We start from the raw sequence: 24,118 nt of genomic DNA on the forward strand, positions 1-24,118 counted from the left end.
TGGAGTGCAGTGGCATGATCTCAACTACTGCAACCTCTGCCTCCTGGGTTCAAGTGACTCTCCTGCCTCAGCCTCCCAAGTACCTGGGACTGTTTACAGGTGCACGCCACCACACCCAGCTAGTATTTGTATTTTTAGTAGAGACAGGGTTTCACCATGTTAGTCAGGCTAGTCTCAAACTCCTGACCTCAAGTGATCCACCTGCCTCAGCCTCCCAAAGTGTTGAGATTACAAGCGTGAGCCACTGCGACTCGCCAAAATGTCACCTCTTCTATGAAGCCTTCTCTGACCTCAGTAGCCTACTATGTTACTGTGCTCTTGTAGTCTTTTGACCTCCTATTACAGCATTGATCTCACTGATGATTTAGTTTCCCCTACCTTCTTTTTTCGGTTAGGCAGTTTTAATTTTTGGATTATAATGAAGTAGGTTTTAAAAAAATAATGATGTAGAAGGGCAGGGAAATGAGCAGAGAGCCCCATTGAATCTCAGGACAAAGTTCATTTATGCCCATGACGAGGGTTGTGTCTTCACCTGCTGGAGGTACATACATAAAACGCAGGGCTATTTTGTTTTGTTTTTGCTTTTGGAGGCACTGAGAAGTACAAAAGCAGAGGCCATATCTTAATAAGTTTTTATTTCTAGTACTTTGTACTTCACCTGCCATATACTAGACACTCAGTACATTTTGTTTCTTTGTTTTCTGAGACAGAGTCTAGCTCTGTTGCCCAGGCTGGAGTGCAGTAGTGTAAACACAGCTCACCACAGCCTTGACCTCTTGGGCTGAAGCAATTCTCTTGCCTCAGCCTCCAAATAGCTGGGACTACAGGCACGCACCACTATGCCTGGCTAACTTTTTAATTTTTTTGTAGAAGTGGGGTCTCGCTATGTTTCCCAGGCCGGTCTGGAACTCCTGAGCTCAAGCAATCTTTCCACCTTGGCCTCCCAAAGTTCTAGGATTACAGGTTGAGCCACGGTGGCTGGCCAATGAATGTTTGTTGAGTGATACAATATTTAAACAAATGACCATACAGTATGTTAAGGTTCTTAGAGATGGTATAGAATAAAATTATTAAGACTTGCTGAGCCAGGAGGATCACTTGAGCCCAGGAGTTTGAGACCAGCCTGGGCAACATAGTGAGACCTTGTCTCTACTAAAAGTAAAAATAAAAAATAGCCATGTGGTGGCATGCGCCTATAATTCTAGCTACTTGGGAAGCTGAGGCAGGAGGATTGCTTGAGAGTGAGCTATGATTGCACCACTGTACTCCAGCCTGGGCAACAGAACAAGACCCTGTCTCAAAAATAATTTTGAAAAAAAATTGGAAAAAAATTTAAACTTTTAGATAGCATTTATTCAAGAAATATTTATTTAGCCACTCACATAATAGCAAGCAGTAAGCTCCAAGATATAGTGTGAAGTGTTTGGTGATTTTGCTGGACTTTGAGATTAATATCAAGAAGGTTGAACATAATCTTCCCCAAATTGCCCTTCCTTTTTCCCTATCAGAGTCAGAACCTCGGGCTGGAGGGACCTTGGGACTATCCCATGTGCAATTCTGATGTTCTTATTGGCTTCAGGGTGCTTGACTTCAAGATCAAGCGAGGCCTGGAGGGGCCTGGGGCAGGGCTTTCCTTCAGCTCTTGGGCCCCCAAACACGTGTTCCAGCCTTGAGATGTGGTAAATCCCTGCATGTGTCTGAGTGGTTTTTGGCTTCCCCACTTCAAGGCTATAGCATCATGTGGTATTCAGGGAGTGCAGATGGGCTGGGGGTGCCTAAGGGATTTGGGGGAGGCTGCAGTTGGGAGTGGTTGGGGTTGGGGCTGGGGCTGGGGTGTGCTGCGTCGTAGCTCTGTCCACATCCATGGGCTGTTCTGGTGACAGTGCTATGCTCTTCTCTTTAGGGTGACCGAGCTCTCTGCTCTGTTGACCCAGTCTCAGAAGCAAAATGAAGATTATGAAAAGATGGTAAAGGCTCTGAGAGAGACAGTGGAGATCCTGGTACATGATCCTTTGCTCTGGAAAGGAGTTGGGCGTGGGCTTGTAGGTTCCTTGTCCTTTATGGACAGATAGTGCAGGATACCAGTTACATATTCCGTGATGAAATCCTCTAAAGCTAAAAAATAAATTTTGGCTGAATCTGAAAATTAATTAACTCATTCATTTATTCATTGAACAAATACTATTGACTGTCTACTATCCCTACTGTATTCCTGGGGAAATTGCAATGGCATATGTATGCGGTGTGTCCTTACCAGAGAATTGGCACATACATTCAGAGACACATTGGCAAATTAGTGAGTTACCAGGAAGCAGATGTGTGGAGAAATGTAAAATCTAGTCACATGGGAAACAACTGAGGAGTATGGCGGTGTTTAGCCGGGAGAAGAAAGAGCTTGAGGCCCTTTGAAGGCCCTTGAAGACATGATAGCCACCTTCACATATCTGAAGGACTGACACTGGGAAAAGAGAGTTTACGAAGGGCCGGGCACGGTGGCTCATGTCTGTAATCCCAGCACTTTGGGAGGCCGAGGCAGGTGGATCACCTGAGGTCGGGAGTTTGAGACCAGTCTGACCAACATGCAGAAACCCTGTCTCTACTAAAAAAATACAAAAAAATTAGCCGGGTGTGGTGGCGCATGCCTATAATCCCAGCTGCTCAGGAGGCTGAGGCAGGAGAATCACTTGAACCTGGGAGGTGGAGGTTGTGGTGAGCCGAGATTATGCCATTGCACTCCAGCCTGGGCAACAAGAGTGAAACTCCGTCTCAAAAAAGAGAAAAGAGAGTTTACATATTTAATGTTTTCCAGGGCAAAACCAATGTCAATAGCTAGAAGTTAATAGGGGAGTAGATTCTGGCTCACAGCTAGAGCTGTTCAGTAGTTGAACAGCCTGTCTTGTGAAGGAGTAAGGTTTTGGTCATTGGCTTAACATCTGCCAGGGATGTTATCAGAGGGCTTCTCTAAGGTTGGATGTTAGAACCCTCTGGCTTAATACCATGTTTCATCTCTACAAGTTTTCAGATCTCTGATTTTAGGTAGCTCCTGAACCCCTATTCATATGCATACCCCTAGTCTTCTCATCCACTGAGATCAACAGGAATTGTAGCTTTCTGATTCCCTCTGTTTTTTTCAGGAACTTGCCAATTCAGAATATCCACGGGGCTCAGATAATGTAAATAAATGAAATGGGTTCAGTCGTAAGAATTCTGGTTTTCCAGTTCTGTTGTATTTAGTTTTCAGTACTGCAGGGGACACTTGAGCTCAGTATTAAGGAAGCCATGAGGAGCAATAGGGATTGTGGGATCCTGAATAATAAATGTCTCATCTAGAGGAGGCATCCACCATTCAACTTCAGTAAATCGTTTCTATGTAGGAATGGGGGCTGGGTGTGGCCCATTTGTTAACTTTTTGGGAGAAGCCAGAAATTTATATTTTTATGTAAAATCTTTCCATTTATAAATGTTGATTCAAATTTTGTATAAGCCAAATAAAACATAGTTGCAAGTCTGTGTCTTCAGGTCTTCACTAACACAAATAGGAAGGAAGAGAGGAACTCTTGAGTCTTCAAGATTATGTCTAGCTTTGGGGCTAGAGGATTCTCTGGTTTAGCATTAGGTCTCAAGCATCCATTTACTGTTCAGAGACAGCATCCATCCCCTATCTAATAATAGTTTACATTTATTGAACATTTGCTTTGTTCCAGACACTATGTTGAATAATTTACATGCATTTTTCATTTAAGCCTCAAAACAACTAGTTGCTGTTAATTATTTCTATTTTAAAGGAAAAGAAGCTCAAAGAAATTGTTGCCTATGGTTACCAAGCTAGTAAGTGATAGAGCAGGAATTCTAATCTGTGAAGTCTAATTTGGAACTCGTAATCACTTAATCTAAACTTGTAATCACCACATCACATTGTCTTCAGACTCTTCAGACAACATTAGCATTGACATATGGTCAGGGAAAAAGTAGGGCTGATAGAACAGACAGAATGAGACTTTGGTTGTTTGGGGTCCTGGAATAATAAATTCACTTTTGAGAGTTTGGCTCTGAGGCTCTATTCTGTTCCCTGTTCAGGAGACAAATCACACAGAATTAATGGAACATGAAGCATCTCTTAATAGGAATGCGCAAGAGGAGAAGTTGTCTTTACAGCAGGTGATCAAGGATATAACCCAGGTACTGGGAAGCCTCCTGTTGATGGTAACCGGGTTATGCCTCCACTCCCTAGGTCTCCATGTCCTTTCAGTCCTGCCTAGATTTCCAGTCTCTGAGGTTCGGGTGCTTAAAGTCTTGTGGGGATGAGTTTTGTGTGTTTGAAGACCAGAACCCTAAGAGATAGCTAAGCATTCATGTCTTAGCACTACCTGATGGGACAGGCCCTCTTTCCTGTTTCTAGCTGCAGTTCTCAGGCTGGAGGCTAAATTCTGGTATTCAATATCTCAATCGTTTCTTCTTTCATTTCCTCATTTGTTGTTACCTCAGACAGTGTTCTAGCCTTGTTGTTAGTCCTAGACTTGGGTGACCAAAGGTGGAGAGTTGAAGGAACCAGACTTTTATGCTCAGATACTCCCCTCCTTCCCCCAAAGGAGAGGACCTGAGAAGGAAAACATCAGGTTTGTCCAGGCTATAGGGTTAAGTCCCTGTATAGACTCTAGGCCTTGGTCAGTAGGGTGGTGACCTTGCTGTATTGGGTTTCAGGTCATGGTGGAAGAAGGGGACAATATAGCCCAAGGCTCTGGTCATGAGAACTCTTTGGAATTGGACTCTAGTATCTTCTCCCAGTTTGATTACCAGGATCCAGACAAGGCTCTTGCTCTGGTGCGTTCAGTGCTGACTCGGAGACACCTGGCTGTGCAGGTAAGAACCTTCAGCATTCTACCTCAGTCCACAGGGGTGTATGTCTAGACTGGTTTGTGCCTCAGGTACCTCCCTAGCCTGGACTATCCCTTTCACTTTTTTTTACCAGTCATGAGGTGTTCTGTCAACATCCCAGAGTAAATCTGCCTATGTCTGCTGAATTGTGCTTGTGAGTAGCAGGCACATCCTCCACGCCAATGGCGTGCTTCACTTTATGTACAATCTTTGCATAACAGTATGCAAAGATTGGGAACCAGAGCCCTGGGAGATTATTGGGACAACGTTCTCCAACTCTGAGAGTCCTAGGCACACTTACCACTCCCCCATGCCATTGTACATTTGGAGATGATGAACTCTAAGAATCTAGAGCCACAGAAGCCCAATGACCTCTGATGGCCTGTCTTCTTGAATAGTTGCATCTCCCTTCTCAGCTTACTTTTGTTGCACCAGCCCCCGACCCCCTTCTCCAGCCCCACTTTCAGGGTTCTGACATCTCTCCTTTGCCCTTGTTCATCATCTGGTCTCTCTTGGTCTCCCTCCATAGGACCTAAGGCAGCAGCTTGCAGGCTGTCAAGAGGCTGTGAACTTGTTGCAACAGCAGCATGATCAGTGGGAGGAAGAGGGCAAAGCCTTGAGACAACGGCTGCAGAAGCTCACTGGGGAGCGGGACACTCTGGCAGGGCAGACTGTGGACCTCCAGGGAGAGGTGGACTCTCTCAGCAAGTGAGCAGACGGACTGTTCATCCCACCCTCCCAGGCTGGTCTCAGTCTCAGTCATCATCCAGCCATTTACCCATTCCCATCAGGTTTTTGGGGTGCTGATACTGTTCTCCCTGAGACTCAGGGCTGTTTTGCCCTGTGTTCTACTTGTTTCTCCAGAACAAGCTTCTGGGGTTGGAGTCTTTGTGATGATAAAAAAGTTTCGCACTAGAAAGAGAAGATGGGATGTTGAAACAGGGTCTTTTGACTCTGTGATGCCTGCTTCCAGAAAGAATTTTAGGTCCCATGGTCTCTGCTCATCTCTGATTCCCTTCTTCCAGGGAGCGAGAGCTGCTGCAGAAGGCTAGGGAAGAGCTGCGGCAGCAGCTGGAGGTGCTACAGCAGGAGGCATGGCGCCTGCGAAGGGCAAATGTGGAGCTTCAGCTGCAGGGGGACTCTGCCCAGGGCCAGAAGGAGGAGCAGCAGGAGGAGCTGCACCTGGCTGTCCGGGAGAGGGAGCGTCTGTAAGTGAGACTAGTCTCCTCCTCGCTGGGGCCTGGTCTTCCTTCAATTCTACACCCTCCCCGCCTACTCCCCTCTCTTACAAAGTGGAGTATGTAGAGAAGTCTGGCACGCAGTGGGTTCAGATTAGCTTGCTGCTGCTTCCTTTGCAGAAAGATGAATATGGAAAGTTCATGGTTGGTTAAGTGTTAGTTGAGCACCCGTATGGGATGAGACACTGAGGGGGATACAGAAATGAATAAGACAAAAGCCCTGATTTCAGGGAACTTGCCAGAAGACAGACAACTCACTGTGACATGAGGCTGGATGAAGTATGAGTTAAATAGAGTTTCAGACCAAGTCCTTTGGGAGCACAGGAGTGACAGCTAATTATTGAAGACTAGGGAATGCTTTATGGAGGAGAGAGTAGACTTTGAGCTGGGCCTTTACCTATTTGGTTAGCAGAGAGGGAGAAGAGCTCAAGAAACAGATTAGCAAAGAAAAGGAGGCAGGAAGGTTCATGGCATGTTCAGAGTAGGCTGGGCTGGCTAAAGGGTAAGACTTATACAGGGAAGTAGTGGGAAATGTGCTAGCTGGTCAAGAAAGGGAAATCCAGAATCAATGGCCTCAGCTAATCTGTAAATTCCCCTATATGATGTCACAGAAAAAGAAAGGACTTTGAGCTGGGCAAAAGCTTGGTTTGAATTATGGCTCTGTCACATGGACAGATTATTTGTAGAATGATGATGATAATATTTACCTTGAAGGGTTGCTGGGAAGATGAGAACAATGTTTTGGAAAATGCCAGTATAGAATCTGGTGGTGTATGGTAGGTCTTTAATAACTGGGAGCAGGGATATATCTTCATCTTTGCTGTATTTCCCTCCTCTCCTGTGCCCCAGTTCCTTGTACCTGGTAGGCATGAATAGTGGAAGCTTGAAGGGCTGCCATAAGGGTCATGACTTGTGCTAAGAATGATCTCCCTGTACCAAGGAGAAGGGCAGACAATCCACAGAGATCATAGTATGTTTTTAAATTTGTTTATCTGACTTGATAATACATTTATATGATTCAAAAGTCAAAACTATTTTAAGGCTAGGCACATTGGCTCACCCCTGTAATTCCAACCCTTTTAGAGGCCTTAGTGGGAGGATCACTTGAGGCTAGGGGTTTAAGACCAGCCTGGGCAACATAGTGAGACCTCTGTCTCTACAGGAACAACAAAAAATTAGCTGAATGTGGTGGCATGTGCCTGTGGCCACGGCAAGGTGAGATGGGAGGATCACATGAGCCCACAGGAGTTTGAGGCTTCAGTGAGCTGAGAAGATACACAGAGAAGTCTCACTCTCATTTGTGCTTTCTCCATCCCATTTCCCTTCCCCCTTCAGGCAACCATTTTAGCTGACTTCTTGTTTATCTTGCCAGTGCTCCTTCATGCAAATACGGGCATATATTCTTTCTTCCCCCGCTTTCTTGCATAAAAGGTAGTGTATTATGTATATACTGTTCTGCACCTTGATTTTTTTCACTTGACATGTCTTAGAAATCTTTCCTTATCAGTGTTTTTAGACCATCCTCATTCTGTTGCATAGCAAAGGTGATTATATTCCTGTTACCTTTGGGGTTATGGCCCATCCCTAAGAGTTCCTCTATACCCCTCTCCTTCCCATCTTAGTCAGGAGACGCTGATGGGCCTGGAAGCCAAACAGTCAGAATCACTCAGTGAACTGATCACTCTTCGGGAAGCCCTGGAGTCAAGTCGCCTGGAAGGGGAGTTACTGAGGCAAGAGCAAACGGAAGTGACCGCAGCGCTGGCTAGGGTGCGTGGCCTCCTCTCCTCACTTGCTGGGTGGGCGGCTTCGAAAGTGTGTTCCCATGCAGCCTGCCTCATTCTTCACCTTCAAGCCAGGATCCCTCATCTTTCCTCAATCATTAGTCTGCTTCTGGGTTCTCTATTTCAACATACCCTCTATATTGGAATTAGAATGGGCTTTCTAAAGTATAAACCTGGTTATGTCAGTCTCTTAAAACCATTCAACGGCTTTCTAGCTCTGTGGTGCCACATTCAAAGCTTTTTGTCATGTGCCCCAAAGTGTGTTTTAGCCTCCCTTTCTACTGCAAAACCCATCCTAACACCTCATATCCTTTGCTCCTGCCACAGCAGTAATTGCCTTCTCAGTTATTCCATGTTCTTCATGACTCTAATACTCTGCGTATACTTTTCCCTTTCTCTGCACTACTTCTTTTCTCCTCCTTTATGCGCAAACTGTTCCTCGTCTGTCAGTACACAACTTAATCGTCAACTCCTCTACCAAGCATATTTGACTCTTCCAAATTATATTAATATTTTTTTTGAGTTCCCAGAGCACTTTGTGCTTACATTTTCTGTGGCATCATTACAATCGTAGTCATTTCTCTATCCTAACCTTGGTACCTCTATACTACGAGCTCCTCTCTTACTCCTTAATGAATGAATGAAGGGAAAACTTGTTTAGAATGCAGGAGAGGGAATGGAGTATTAACTGACCTCTGTACCAAAAAGCAGCAGTGTTGGGTATGTGAACTGTTTACCATTCCAGGAAAACTGGAACTATGAAACTCTTCAACCCTCTTTGTTTTTTAGGCAGAGCAGTCAGTTGCAGAGCTGTCGAGTTCTGAAAACACCCTGAAGACAGAAGTAGCTGATCTTCGGGCTGCAGCTGTCAAGCTCAGTGCCTTAAATGAGGCTTTGGCGTTAGATAAAGTTGGGCTGAACCAGCAGCTTCTCCAGGTGAGCAAAGATTTTCCTGGTCCCCAGGGAAGGGCTGGGCCCTAACTTAGGGCAAGACAGATCAGCTCCCAAATGTAGGTCTGAAAGTGAGCAAAAGGAACATTTACAATGCAGAGGAGAGCAAAGACTGTAAGGATTGGGCTTAACCATTATAAATATTCCCCTCCCACACCTCCAGCAGAACCACCTCTGGACTGTAGGGTAAGACACCAAGGTTGGGAAGGGGCCCATGTCCTCTGGAAGGAAGACTAGGTTTTTGCTGGGGTTTTTTTGAGGTGGATCTCCCTCTGTCACCTAGGCTGGAGTGCAGTGGTACGATCTTAGCTAACTGCAGTCTCCATCTCCTGGGTTCAAGCAAATCTCCTGCCTCAGCCTCCTGAGTAGCTGGGATTACAGGCATGTGTCACCACACCTGGCTAATTTTTTTTTTTTGAGATGGAGGTTTGCTCTTGTTGCCCAGGCTGGAGTGCAGTGGCACGATCTTGGCTGGCTGCAACCTCTGCATCCCGGATTCAAGCAATTCTCTTGCCTCAGCCTCCCGAATATCTGGTAATACAGGCATGCACCACCATGCCTGGCTAATTTTGTATTTTTAGTAGAGATAGGGTTTTACGATGTTGGTCAGGCTGTTCTCAAACTCCTGACCTCAGGTGATCCACCTGCCTCAGCCTTCCAAAGTGCTGGGATTACAGGCGTGAGCCACCACACTTGGCCGCCCTGGGCTAGTTTTTGTATTTTTAGTAGAGATGGGGTTTCACCATGTTGGCCAGGCTGGTCTTGAACTCCTGACCTCAGGTGATCCATCCACCTCAGCCTCCTGAAGTCCTGGGATTACAGGCATGAGCCACCATGCCCGGCCTAAGACTAGGTTGTTAATCCTGTTGGGTGAGATGATAGCAATCACCAGAAAAGAATCTGCTGAAGAGCCTAAGTCCCAAAGAATCTTTTCTATAGGTTATAAATTCAACCTATAATTATAGCGAGGGAACCTCCTTGCAACCTCTTTTTCCTTGAGTGTTCTCTATTCCATTATTCTGAATTATTTGAGAGCAGGATTTTGCCTTGCATATCTCCGTCCCCAGCATCCAGCCTATCTAGTACCTGGAATATAGGCACTAGATCAAATGAATGGATTTTCCCTCATCTTATAAACACTCCTTTGTTCATCTTTGGAGAATAGATTCATATCTCACTTGGATTTCAGTTTTAGCATTTGATTCCTAAACTAACCATTTGTCTTTGATGCCTGTACTCCCTTCCCTTTTTGGCCAGTAGTTAGAGGAGAAGAACCAGTCTGTGTGCAGCAGAATGGAGGCCGCAGAGCAGGGGAGAAATGCTTTGCAGGTGGACCTGGCGGAGGCAGAGAAGAGGAGGGAAGCCCTGTGGGAAAAGAACACTCACCTGGAGGCTCAGCTGCAGAAAGCTGAGGAGGCTGGGGCTGAGCTGCAGGCAGATCTCAGGGACATCCAAGAAGAGAAGGAAGAAATTCAAAAGAAACTAAGTGAGGTGAGAAGGCAAAATGGACACCATCACGTCTAGGTGTCATACATGCTCATTATAAAAAATTAAAACACTACAGAAATTATCTGGAAAGTGAAAAAGTCTTACTTCCTAGAAATGACCAGTGTTACTAGTTTGCAGTATATCTTCCAATTTTAAAAAAGAATGCCTATAACAATTCTTCACTAAGGCTGGGCGCAGTGGCTCATGCCTGTAATCCCAGCACTTTGGGAGGCTGAGATGGGCGGATCACGAGGTCAGAGGTTTGAGACCAGCCTGACCAACATAGTGAAACCCTGTCTCTACTAAAAATACAAAAATTAGCCTGGCATGGTGGCACACGCCTGTAATCCCAGCTACTCAGGAGGCTGAGGCAGGAGAATCTCTTGAACCAGGGAGGCGGAGGTTGCAGTGAGCTGAGATTGCGCCACTGCACTCCAACCTGGGTGACAGAGCGATGCTCTGCTCAAAAAAACAAAAAGAATTCTTCACTGATTCTCCACTACTTCACACCACCCAGTTTGAATTAGAAGCTTCTCATACTCTGGTAGCACCTCATGCTTATTTTAACTGCCCCATTCCTCATGCTATAATTATCTGTTTATATGTCTCTACCATTAGACCAAAAACTCCTTGAAGGCAAAGCTATATCTTATTTGTTTTTATTCCTCCAGCTTTTAGCATAGTGTCTACCACATAACAGGAGCCAAGTAAATTTTTTTCCTGAGCCAATGAATGACCTGGCTCAAAGGTCATCTTTCTCCTCTACAAAACCTCTCATTGTTCTAATAATTGTATGGACTCTCCCTTCACAGAGTCCCTTTCTCGGGACATTGATGACTTTCTTCCTGGTATTATGTGTGCATCTTCTCAAGGCTAAAACCTCCTTAGGGGCAGGTCTTCTGCTGTCCCTAGCACAGGGTCTTGCTCACAGGGGAGCATTCTGCCTGGGCTGGGGGCTCTGTGGGCTGAACAGGGAAATAGATAAATGCCACGTGCTATTGGGTAAGCAATCCGGGCTCACAGAGCTGGGTCCAGAATCTCTGAAGAGCCAATGACCCTAACCTGGTGGTAGCGGCCCCAGGGGAATCCAGCCTCTGCTCCATCTCTCACCACATTCTTCCCCTCAGTCACGTCACCAGCAGGAGGCAGCCACAACTCAGCTGGAGCAGCTATATCAGGAGGCAAAGCGACAGGAAGAAGTGCTTGCCAGGGCAGTCCAGGAGAAGGAGGCCCTAGTACGAGAGAAAGCGGCTCTAGAGGTGCGGCTGCAGGCCGTGGAGCGCGACCGGCAGGACCTTGCTGAACAACTGCAGGGGCTCAGGTAGGGCCCAGACTCAGTTCAGCCAAGCACAGAGAGAGCTTTGCAAGGCAAAGGCGTGAAGCTAAGCTCCCTGCCATAAGTATGTAGGTCCTAAATTGATTATGAATTTATAATTGACCCCCTAACTTCTCCAGGTAGCTAGTACTTAGAACCCAACTCCTCTTGAGGAAGGGTAAGGGTAAGGAAGGATAAGAAACTCTTCTGATTCCTGAAACTCACAGCTCAGCCAAGGAGCTACTGGAGAGCAGTCTGTTTGAAGCCCAACAACAAAATTCTGTGATAGAGGTCACCAAGGGGCAGCTGGAGGTCCAGATTCAAACTGTCACTCAAGCCAAGGAAGTAATCCAAGGTGAGAACCCAACTGGGATGGGGTGCACTCCATTCTATGGAGATGTTGAAAGGCAGGAAGATGGTGGGAGACTATTAGAGGTCCTTCTCCAGCAGGGTGCAGGGCCTCTGAAATGGGAGTTGCTCATGAGGTCAGGGAGAATTTTATTAGGTAAAAGGACAGGGCAGAGGCCTGATCCTGTCCCTGGCATGTTAGGGGAAGTGAGGTGCCTGAAGCTGGAACTGGACACTGAACGGAGTCAGGCAGAGCAGGAGCGGGATGCTGCAGCCAGAGAGCTGGCCCGGGCTGAGCAAGAAGGGAAGACTGCCTTGGAGCAGCAGAAGGCAGCCCATGAGGAGGAGGTGAACCGGCTCCGAGAGAAATGGGTAAGTGGTCAATGTGGCCGGGGATGGCCTGCCTTCCATGAGTGCTCCACCTGCTGCCTCTTGGTCCAGTTATTACTGCTCATATGAGTGAAATTTGGTCACCAAGCTGTAAAATCCAACTTCCTGCTATTAAATGAGTTAATATATGAAAAGCACTAAGAGTAGTTCCTAGCATATAGTGGGCTCTCTATTTGTGTTAGCCATTATTATTGTTGTTGTGTTGGTGTGTACAGAGAATTGAGAGTGGACCCTGGGATTTAGGATTATTAAACTGGCCTCAGGATGAAAACGGGGGAAAGGAATATCTTGGATGCATTCTTGTGCAGTTCAGAACTGTGTTTTGTCTTTTAATTATGTAATTTAGTCCATTTGGTTTTATTATGATTTTAGGTGTATTTGGATTTATTTGTGCCATCTTACGTTGTCTTGCCTTTTTATATCTTTTTTTTTCTTCTTGAGACAGAGTCTCACTCTGTCCCTCAGGCTGGAGTGCAGTGGTGCAATCTTGGCTTACTGCAACCTCCGCCTTCTGCGTTCAAGCGATTCTCCTGCCTCAGCTGAGCACCACTGCACTCCAGCCTGAGCAACAGAGTGAGACCCTGTCTCAAAAAAAAGAGAACATTTTACTTGTTTCACTCCTCCCTAATTTATAGGCTATTTTGTTCAGTGTGTTCACTTCTAACTAGTTTAACACCACAAATGATGATTTTTTTATTGTTCTATACAGTCAATATTTGTTCACATACAACGAGTTGATACCTTTTCTGTTCACCATTCCTTCTTGCATATCAGACTTTCTATTCAGATTTATTTTTTTTTTTGCCTGAAGCAGGATTTTCTTTGGTAAGGGTCTGTTGGTAGTTAATCGTCTGAAGATGTTTCTATTTTATTTTTATTCTTTTATTGAGGCAGGGTGTCACTCTGTCGCCTAGACTGGAGTGCAGTTGTGTGATCATGGCCTACTGCAGCCTTGACCTCCTGGGCTCAGGTGATCCTCCCACCTCAGCCTCCCAAGTAGCTGGGATTATAGGCATATGCCATCACGCCGAGCTAATTTTTTTTTTATTTTTGGTAGAGACGGGGTTTCACCATGTTGCCCAGGCTGGTCTCAAACTCCTGGGCTCAAGCAATCCACCCGCCCTTGGCCTCCCAAAGTGTTGGGATTACAGAGGTGAGCCACCATGCCCAGCCTTTCTGGCTTTGTTCAGGGTTAAAAAATAGATAGATAGATAGATAGATAGATAGATAGATAGATAGATAGATTCACTAAGTAAAAAATTCAGATATAAGTTTCTAGGATGACAATTATTTTCTCTCAACATTGTTGGTATTGAGAAGTTAGCTTTCATTTTAATCATTCCACAATTTCTTGTGTTTATTATTATTATTATTATTATTTGTTTTTTGAGATGGAGTCTCGCTCTGTTGCCCAGGCTGGAGTGCAGTGGCGCAATCTTGGCTCACTGCAAGCTCCGCCTCTGGGTTCACGCCATTCTCCTGCCTCAGCCTCCCAAATAGCTGAGACCACAGGTGCTCACCACCGCGCCCGGCTAATTTTTTGTATTTTTAGTAGAGACAGCATTTCACCGTGTTAGCCAGGATGGTCTCGATCTCCTGACCTCGTGATCCACCCGCCTCGGCCTCCGAAAGTGCTGGGATTACAGGCGTGAGCCACCGCGCCTGGCTATTTATTTTTTTATATTTTATTTTTTATCTTTTATTTTTTTGAGACAGAGTCTTGCTCTGTCACCCAGGCTTGAGTGCAGTGGTGCAATCTCGGCTCACTGCAACCTCCACCTCCTGAGTTCATGCAGTTCTCCTGCCTCATCCTCTAGAGTAGACACGTACCACCATGCCTGGCTAATTTTTTTGTATTTTTAGTAGAGATGGGGTTTCACCATGTTGCCCAGGCTGGTCTCACACTCCTGGGCTCAAGTGATCCATCCACCCACCTCGGCCTCCCAAAGTGCTGAGATTAAAGGTGTGAAACCACGCCCGGCAATTTCTTGTGTTTAGATGTGTATTTCTTTTATTTGGTTGGAATTTCTTAGACATCCTGAATTTAAGATTTCATGTTGAAATATCAATTCTGGAAAATTCTCATATATTATTTCTTCAATATTACCTCTTTCCTACTGTCCTGCTTTTATTTATTTACTCTTTAAAAAAAAATTTTTTTTTTGTCTGGTTGTGGTGGCTCATGCCTGTAATCTTAGTAATTTGGGAGGCTGAGGTGGGTGGATCACCTGAGGTCAGGAGTTTGAGACCAGCCTGACCAACATGGAGAAACCCCGTCTCTACTAAATATACAAAATTACCCGAGTGTGGTAGCACATGCCTGTAATCCTAGCTACTAGGGAGGCTGAGGCAGGAGAATTGCTTGAACCTGGGAGGCGGAGGTTGCGATGAGCTGAGATCACGCCATTGCACTCCAGCCTGGGCAACAAGAACGAAACTCTGTCTCAAAAAAAAAAAATTTTTTTTTTTAATTTTTTGTTTTTAGAGACAGCGTCTTGCTCTGTTACCCGGGCTGGAGTATAGTGGTACAATCATAGCTCACTGCAGCGTCAAACTCCTGAGCTCAAGTGATTCCTCCTGCCGCAGCCTCCAACGAGCTGGAACTACAGCCACATGCCACCATGCCCAGCTAATTTTTTAATTTTAATTTTAAATTTTTTTTTTTTTTAGAGATGGGTCTTGCTATGTTGTCCAGGCTGGTCTCGAACTCCTGGGCTCAAGCTGTCCTCTTGCCTCAGCCTCCCACATAAGCTGGGACTACAGGTGCATGCTACCATACCTGGCTCTTTTCCTACTTTCTTCTCTCTTTCTGTACTCTGGTTAGTTGTATGTCAGACCTTTTTACTCTATCCTTCATGTATCTTCACTGCCTCTTGCATTTTACGTGTTTACTTTTCTCTTTGTATGCTGTGTTCTGGATTATTTTTTTCAGATCTCATCTAGTTACTGATTTTCCTTTTCAGCTGTGTCGAATCTGATGTTCATTCTATTCACCAAGTTTTAAATTTCACTTTTTAAATTTTTTATTTCTAGACATTCTATTTGGTTATTTTTTCATATCTTCTTGGTCATTTTTTTCAGTCTCTTTTCCCTAATTTGTATTTTCAGTCCCTTCTTTTAAACATATGAAACATACTTGTGTCCTGTTTAGTAATTCCAATAACTTTTAATTAACGTTTTGGGGTCTAGTTCTGTAATTTGTTGTTTCTGTTGGCTGTTACTCATGGGCTTGTTTCCCTGTGTTTTTGTGATTCTTGTCTATGAGCTCATGTTCTTTGGAAATTTTCCTTTTTTTTTTCTTTTTTCTTTTTATGTTTTCTTTTTTCCCCCAGAGACCTTTGTTCTGAGGAAGTTTTTCTGTGGGAATCTTTTTAGGCCTGAGGCAAAGGAGTTTTTCCTCAGAGGATTTGTGCTTCTGTCAGGAAGCTGGAGGACTAGCATCCCAGGACCACCTTAAAGTAAACTTTCTGTTTAAAGTTGTTTGACCCACAGTCAGGCCCAGACCCCATGTGCAGCTCAGCTTGTGGTTATGAATTCTCAGAGGAGACTTTTTTCCTACCCTGTATCAAGGTTGAGATAAGCATATTTCCTTGATAATTTCCTTCTATAGAGTTTATTTTGTTTTGTCCCCTCTCCACATCCCTCCAGTTTCTCTTTTTCTCCCTTCCTCCCCATGTCTTCCTTCTTTTTGCCTTTTCCCCCTTAAGCTGAGGTCACTACAGCCCAGAGATAGGCATTTTTTTTTTCTTTTTAGAGATGGACTATCACTATGTTGCTCAGTCTGATCTTGGAATCCTGGGCTCAAGGGATCCTCCTGTCTCAGCCTCCTGAGTAGCTGGGACCACAGGCACAGTCCACCATGTCTGGCTTTTTGTTAAGGACTATATGCTAGGCTTTGCAGACCATATGGTCTCCGTTACAATTATCTAACTTTGCAATTGTAGTGCAAAAGCAGCCATATATAAACAAACGAGCATGACTGTGCTCAAATAAAACTTTATGTATGGATACTGAAATGAGAATTTCATGTAATTTTCACATGTCACAAAACATTATTGTTTTCTACCATTCAAAATGTAAAGGCTGGGTGCAGTGGCTCATTCCTGTAATCCCACCACTTTGGAAGGCTGAGGCAGGACGAATGGTTGAGACCAACCTGGGCAACATAGCAAGACTCTATCTCTTTTTTTAAAAAAAAAAAAAAAAAAAAGGTAAAAGCTGGGCGCAGTGGCTTACGCCTGTAATCCCAGCACTTTGGGAGGCCTAGGCGGGCGGATCACCTGAAGTCAGGAGTTCAAGACCAGTCTGGCCAACATGGTGAAACCCCATCTCTACTAAGAATACAAAAATATTAGCCGGGTGTGGTGGCATATGCCTGTAGTCCCAGCTACTTGGGAGGCTGAGGCAGGAGAATCACTTGAACCTGAGAGGTGGAGGTTGCAGTGAGCCAAGATCACACCATTGCACTCCAGCCTGGGCGACAGAGTGAGACTCTGTCTCAAAAAAAAAAAAAAGTGAAAACCACTCTTAGCTCACAACCACAGAGCAACAGGTGGTGAGCCAGATTTGGTCCACATACTATAATTTGTTAACACCAGTCCAGATTTTTGTTTGTTTGCTTGTTTTGTTTAGAGACAAGGTCTTGCTCTGGTCACCCAGGCTAGAGTATAGTGGCACAATCATAGCTCACTGCAGCCTCAAACTCCCAGGCTCAAGTGATCTTCCTGCCTCAGCCTCCTGAGTAGCTAGGACTACAGTGTCTGCCTGGCCTTTTTTTTTTTTTTTTTTTTTTTGAGACAGGGTCTTGCTCTGTCACTAAGGCTAGAGTGCAGTGGTACAATCATGGGTCACTGCAGCCTCTACTTCACAGGCTCAAGTGATCATCTCCAGCCTTCTGAGTAGCTGGGACCACAGGCATGAACCACCATGCCTGGCTAATTTTTGTTGGTTTTTTTTTTATAGAGATGGGGTTTCATCATGTTACCCAGGCTGGTCTTGAACTCCCGGGCTCAGGTAATCTGCCTACCTTGGCCTCCCAAAGTGCTGGGGATTACAGGCATGAGCCACCACGCCCAGCCACCTGGCTTATTTTTATTTTTATTTTAAATTCTGAATTACATTTGCATTGGGTGAAAGATAGTGGATTTACTTTTTTTTTTTTTTTTTTTTTTTTTTTTTTTTTTTGAGACACAGTCTTGCTCTGTTGCACAGGCAATGGTGCTATTTCAGCTCTGCCTCCTGGGTTCAAGCAATTCTCTTGCTTCAGCCTCCCAAGTAGCTGGGATTACAGGTGCATGCTGCTACACCTGGCTAATTTTTGTATTTTTAGTAGAGACTGGATTTCACCACATCCACCAGGCTGGTCTCGAACTCCTGACCTCAAGACAAGGTCTTGCTATTGCCCAGGCTGGAGTGCAGTTGTACAACTCTAGCTCACTGCAGCTTCAAGCTTCTGGGCTTAAGCAATCCTTCTGCCTCAGCCTCCAGACTAGCTAGGACTACAGGCATGCACCATCACGCCTGGCTAATTTTTTGTTGTTGTTGTTGTTGGTAGAGACGTGATCTCACTTTGTTGCCTAGGCTGGTCTCGAACTCCTAGCTTCAAGCAATCCTCCTGCCACAGCCTCCCAAAGTGCTGGGATTATAGGTATGAACTACCACACCTGGCCCATACCACAAGTCTTGCTTTGCTTTTGGCTTCTGTGGAATTTTTATTATTTTCCTGCTGGTTCTGTGATTCATTAAAATACATATTTAATATTTTATCCAGCATTTTTTGCTATTTCGTAGCTGGATGGTTCAGAGATCTTGTTTATCAAGTATCTGGAAATGGAAATTGACTTGTGCTTTATGTGTATTTGTAATTTGATTGTTATTATGAGGCAGGCTTGTTGGCAAGATGATAACCAGAAGTTTGCTTATTTTTGGAATTATGTGCCTAGTCTATAGTCGGTGCTTTAAAGTATTTGTTGAATGAACACTGTCCAGAAGGCAGTTCCCTAGCAGGAATCAGATGTATATCATGTACTGAAAACTCCATAAATAAAAGATGCTATAAAACTTCTGAATGATAAGCCAGCTACCTACGTGGCCTTGGTTTCCCTAAAAGGATTGACTATAGTGGCCATATCTGGGTCATGAAAGGGCCTTTTCTCTCTTTTCCTTTTCTGTCATTCAGCTAATTTTCCTGACTTCTGATTGTCCCACTTTATTATTCCTCTATGATTGAGCAGGTTAACTGCCCTCTTATAACTCTCGACAGCCTGTTCATTTTAACAGTGACTGCCTTCTCCTGGAATCCTAGCAATTAGAAGCACTCTTGGGAGGCCACGCGTGGTGGCTCACACCTGTAATCCCAGCACTTTGGGAGGCCGAGGTGGGCGGATTGCCTGAGGTCAGGAGTTTGAGACCAGTCTGGCCAACGTGGTGACACCCCATCTCTACTAAAAATACAAAAAAATTAGCCAGGCGTGGTGGCATGCACCTGTAATCCCAGCTACTTGGGAGGCTGAGGCAGGGGAATTGCTTGAACCAGGGAGGTGGAGGTTGCAGTGAGCCGAGATCGCGCCACTGCACTCCAGCCTGGGCAACAGAGTGAGACTCTGTCTCAAACAAAAAAAAAGAAAAAGAAACACTCTTGGCAGTTGTATTCTTTATTCTTCCATCTACTGTCTGTCTCCCCTTTAACAGTAATGATATTGGACACTTGTTAAGCATTTCCCAGTGCCAAGCACCATGCTGAATGCTTTATTCACACAATAAAGGTGAATAAATGCATAGAGAAGTCACTCAGGGCTGAGCGTGGTGGCTCGCACCTGTAATCCCAACAATTTGGGAGGCCAAGGCGGAAGGATCGCTAGAGGCCAGGAGTTCGAGACCAGCCTGGGCAACATAGCAAGATCCCCATCTCTAAATAAATAAAATATAAAAAGAGAAGTCAGGGTTACATGGCTAATAAGGGGTAGAAAAGGGATTCAGGGCCCAAACTCCTAACCATTTCTGCTTTGTCCACCTCTGTAATGTCCCTTCCAAATGGTTGCTTAGCTGCTATTGTATTCCATCACTTGGCTGCCCATTTATTTTAGATAGATCTAGTTATTAGGAAATTCATGTTGAACCAAAACCTATTACCAGGAACAAATGAGCCTTAGATTTGCTTGAAATACCCCACCAACATGGTTGCTTTCTTCTAGGCATGTTACAATTTACTCATATCCCAGTGGTGTAAAGGCGGCACTTTGAACTGGGCAGAATATTCTGTTCATGGTCATACCAGCAATGCTGGACTGTTACTTCCTACACATCACAGAATTAGCTCTTCTTGTAGCTATAACATACTTCTAACTCACGTAGAGCAAGTAGATCAGTTTTTTTAACACTTGCAACTGCTATTAACATTCATCTTTTTTATATTTTTACATTTGGCTTTGGCAGTCACATACTCTGCCACTGAGCTATACCCCCTGTCTTTGGCTTTTTGAACCAGAGGGTGAAATGATTTGTCATTCATGACTGTCCTGTAACTGTGACATTACACATTACTGGATTTTATAAGGAAGAACAAAGTAAGACCTCTTTTTTTTCTTTTTATTATTATTATTTCTTTTGAGACAGGGTCTTGCTCTGTTGCCCAGGCTGGAGTGCAGTGGCATGATCAGGGCTTACAGCAGCCTCACCCTCAAGGCCCTCCTGGGCTCAAATGATCCTCCTACCTCAGCCTCCCAAGTAGCTGGACCACAGGAGTGAACCACCACACCTGACTAATTTTTGTATTTTTTTGTAGATAAGGGGTTTCGCCATGTTGCCTAGGCTGGTCTCAAACTCTTGGGCTCAAGTGATCATCCTACCTCGGCCTCACAAAATGTTGGGATAATATGCGTGAACTACCACGTCCAGCCAGACCACTGTCAATTGTATGGTCTGGGAAGGCTTCACCAAGGAAGTGTTAGTTTAGGCGTGAGGAATGATGGAGTAGGGTGGAGAAGGGCTTTCCAGGTAGAAGGAAACATGAGTAAAGGCTCTAAGGCATGAACATGTTGGCTGGGTGCAGTGGCTCACACCTGTAATCCTAGCACTTTGGGAGGCCTAGGCGAGCAGATCACTTGAGGTTAGGAGTTCAAAACCAGCCTGGCCACCATGGTGAAACCATGTCTCTACTAAAAATACAAAAAAAAATAGCTGGGAGTGGTGGTGGGCGCCTGTAATCCCAGCTACTTGGGAGGCTGAGGCAGGAGAATCACTTGAACTTGGGAGGTGGAGGTTGCAGTGAGCTGAGATCACACCACTGCACGCCAGCCTGGGCAACAGAGCTAGAGTTCATCTTAAAAAAAAAGAAAGTGGGCCAGGCGCGGTGGCTCACACCTGTAATCCCAGCACTTTGGGAGGCCGAGGCGGGTGGATCACAAGGTCAGGAGATCAAGACCATCCTGGCTAACACGGTGAAACCCCGTCTCTACTAAAAATACAAAAAATTAGCCGGGCGTGGTGGCGGGCACCTGTAGTCCCAGCTACTTGGGAGGCTGAGGCAGGAGAATGGCATGAACCTGGGAGGCGGAGCTTGCAGTGAGCCGAGATCGCCCTACTGCACTCCAGCCTGGGCGACACAGTGAGACTCCGTCTCAAAAAAAAAAAAAAAAAAAAGTGTTTAGTGTGCTCAAGGACCTGCAAGGAGGCAAGTGTGTGTAGCCAGGGTATAATGAATGAGGGGGAAAGCTGCACAGGATGACACTGGGAAGGCTGAAACACTAGAGGCATTCCCATTACATGAATAAGCAACGACAAACTTACAAGCATTTTAAAGGAAAAGTGCAGGGAATACTAATGTGATGATGATGCTGGCTGTTGTGTATTGCCTGCTTTCTGTGTGCTAAGCACATTTAAAGTGATTCACACGACTTATCTCCATCCTCAGTACAACCTGAGGAGAATGACACTGTTGTTATCCCCATTTTAATAGATGAAGAAACTGAGGCACAGAGTTGTTTAGAAATTGAGATCATGCTAGTAGTGGTAGATTAAAGATTTTCACCCAGGCAGCCCAACTCCAGAGCCCTTCACCTCTATCCTGGACACCTAATAGAGGGTCCTGAACTAGTCAGAGAGCTTGGGAAAGCTTTGGTTGCTGGAGGACCGCTAAGACAAGCAGCACCCCTATCCTAATGCTCTTATATAATACAGGGAGACATCCTCACTGGGCCAGGCCTGATTCTTCAGGGGCTAACTCTGCAACTCTGAGTAGAGGAGAGCAGGCAGCAGACAGCCAGAATTGGCCGCCTCAGTTCATCGTTAAAACTGTCAACCACAATGTGGCTGCTTTAAAGATAACAAATATGGAGCTGTGTGTGGTGTCGTGCCCCTGTGGTCTTAGGTACTCAGGAGGCTGAGGCAGGAGGACCACTTGAGGCCAGGAGTTCGAGTCCAGCCTGGGCAACATAGTGAGACCCCATCTCTAAAAATAAAAATGCCTAGGCTAGGCACAGTGGCTCATGCCTATAATCCCAGCACTTTGGGAGGCCGAGGCAGGCAGATCACTTGAGGTCAGGAGTTCGTGACCAGTCTGGCCAACATGTTGAAACCCCATCTCTACTAAAAATACAAAAATTAGCCTGGCATGGTGGGGGGCACCTGTAGTCCCAGCTACTGGGGAGGCTGAGACAGGAGAATCACTTGAACCTGAAAGGTGGAGGTTGCAGTGAGCGGAGATCGTGCCACTGCAGTCCAGCCTGGGTGACAGGGCAAGACTCCGTCTCCAAAAAAAATAAAAAATAGAAATACATTTTAAAACCCAGATACCTGTAGCATATATAAGGGACAATTCCAGTTTGGAAGGTACTTCCACATGTATTATATAATTTTATTTTTTAAAATTAATCTCATTTGGTTGTCATAAAATTTGGTAAGATAGATAAGGCAGGGATTATTAGTCTCACTTTACAGATGAGGAAACAGGCTTAGAGAGGTACCAAGGTCACCCCGCTAGTGAGGTTTTTCCAATCCAGTACTCCTGCTTCCCCTCCTCACCCATTTGGTTCTAATGGTGTTTCCTTCATGTGGCCAGGAGAAGGAGCGCTCCTGGCACCAGCAGGAGCTGGCAAAGGCTCTGGAGAGCTTAGAGAGGGAAAAAATGGAACTGGAAATGAGGCTAAAGGAGCAGCAGACAGAAATGGAGGCCATTCGGGCCCAGAGGGAAGAAGAACGGACCCAGGCAGAGAGTGCCCTATGCCAGGTGGGAAGCTAGGAGGATTGGAGCTGCACATCCAATCAGCGATCTCCTTACCTTTGACCACTTCCTTTTCCACTCCCAAGAGTAGTGCTGCAGAGGGGCTTCCAGAAGAGAGCATAGCTACCCACTTTGCTGTCAGTGAGCAGGGTGGTCCGCACCATTAGCCACAGTTCCGGCAGTATGTCATACTTCCTGAGGGAGGGCTGACATGTACCACATCCTGTCAGCTTGCAAACCAGTGGTAATCTTTGCACTTCCTTGTTCTGAACCCATGGGCTCAGACCTTGCTTTGCCCTCAGCCCCTTCCCATTTGCTAGAAGAGCCCTAGAGCAGCTGGGATGTGCTTGTGGCCTCGTTGGTGAGCATGGTAACCCTGAGCCCACAAGCTGTTACCCCCCTACCCCTCCACAGATGCAGCTGGAAACAGAGAAGGAGAGAGTGTCCCTCCTGGAGACACTGCTGCAGACCCAGAAGGAGCTAGCAGATGCCAGCCAACAACTGGAACAACTGAGGCAGGACATGAAAGTCCAGAAATTAAAGGAGCAGGTATGGAGGGTGGTCTCGGGAGTAGGGGAGAAAGGGGCACTCATTTACCCATTCGACCATGAAGAGTTCTTGGGCACTTCTTATGTGCCAGGCCCTGTGCTAGGTGCTGACACATGACAAGTACATAAAGGTATGGCACAGGCCGGTCAGGGTAGATTACGCCTGTAATCCCAGCACTTTGGCAGGCCAAGGTGGGTGGATCACATAAGGTCAGGAGTTCAAGACCAGCCTGGGCAACATGGTGAAACCCATCTCTACTAAAAATACAAAAATTAGCTGGGCATGGTGGCGGGCGCCTGTAATCCCAGCACGTTGGGAGGCCGAGGTGGACAGATCAGTTGAGGTCAGGAGTTCGAGACCAGCCTGGCCAACATGGTGAAACCTCATCTCTACAAAAATGCAAAAATTAGCTGGGTGTGGTGGCGTTTGCCTGTAATCCCAGCTGCTTGGGAGGCTGAAGCAGGAGAATAGCTTGAACCCAGGAGGTGGAGTTGCGGTTGCAGTGAGCCGAAGTCACGCCACTGCACTCCAGCCTTGGTGACAGAGCGAGACTCAAAAAAAAAAAAAAAAAAAAAGGTGTGGCACAGCAGTCAGCATGACAGATATTGCCCCTGCTCTCAAGGAACTTACATTCCTGTGTAATATGACAAATGAGCAGACACAAAGTAAATGATGACAAATGAGCAGACACAAAGTAAATGAGATTATTACAGTTTGTAATAAGTGCTATAAGGAAATAGAATGATACAACTGAGAGTGATTCAGAGGAGGTTCACTTTGCACTTAGTGGTCAGGGAAGGCCTCACTGAGAAAGTAACATCTGAGCTGAGACTTGAAGGTTAAAAAGAAACCAGCTCCATGATACAACATAGGTGAACCTTGAAAACATCAGGTTAAGTGGAAGAGCCAGACACAAGAGGCCATATATTATATATGATATGCTTCCGTTTATATGAAACACCAA

The 24,118-nt window shown here is 45.5% G+C and overlaps 1 protein-coding gene across 18 annotated transcripts in view; it reads left to right on the top strand.

Annotated features, from left to right (window-relative positions):
- CEP250 (centrosomal protein 250) overlaps positions 1 to 24,118 on the top strand; it is a 57,028-nt gene that overhangs the window by 13,208 nt on the left and 19,702 nt on the right. For 7 of the 18 annotated variants that reach the window (XM_024238891.3, XM_024238892.3, XM_054542198.2 and 4 more), the window contains 14 exons: positions 1,509 to 1,679; positions 1,904 to 2,000; positions 4,078 to 4,179; positions 4,702 to 4,860; positions 5,405 to 5,583; positions 5,901 to 6,083; positions 7,736 to 7,880; positions 8,684 to 8,830; positions 10,106 to 10,336; positions 11,461 to 11,654; positions 11,876 to 12,003; positions 12,199 to 12,368; positions 22,444 to 22,611; positions 23,020 to 23,154. In XM_024238891.3, the coding sequence (XP_024094659.2) occupies positions 1,509 to 1,679; positions 1,904 to 2,000; positions 4,078 to 4,179; positions 4,702 to 4,860; positions 5,405 to 5,583; positions 5,901 to 6,083; positions 7,736 to 7,880; positions 8,684 to 8,830; positions 10,106 to 10,336; positions 11,461 to 11,654; positions 11,876 to 12,003; positions 12,199 to 12,368; positions 22,444 to 22,611; positions 23,020 to 23,154 (2,209 nt within the window). The remainder of the gene's footprint in view (positions 1 to 1,508; positions 1,680 to 1,903; positions 2,001 to 4,077; positions 4,180 to 4,701; positions 4,861 to 5,404; positions 5,584 to 5,900; positions 6,084 to 7,735; positions 7,881 to 8,683; positions 8,831 to 10,105; positions 10,337 to 11,460; positions 11,655 to 11,875; positions 12,004 to 12,198; positions 12,369 to 22,443; positions 22,612 to 23,019; positions 23,155 to 24,118) is intronic. The other 11 variants (XM_024238895.3, XM_054542200.2, XM_063720635.1 and 8 more) reach the window with 5 other exon arrangements.

This window comes from Pongo abelii, chromosome 21 (assembly GCF_028885655.2).
Source record: "Pongo abelii isolate AG06213 chromosome 21, NHGRI_mPonAbe1-v2.0_pri, whole genome shotgun sequence".
Classification (NCBI taxonomy): Eukaryota; Metazoa; Chordata; class Mammalia; order Primates; family Hominidae; genus Pongo; species Pongo abelii.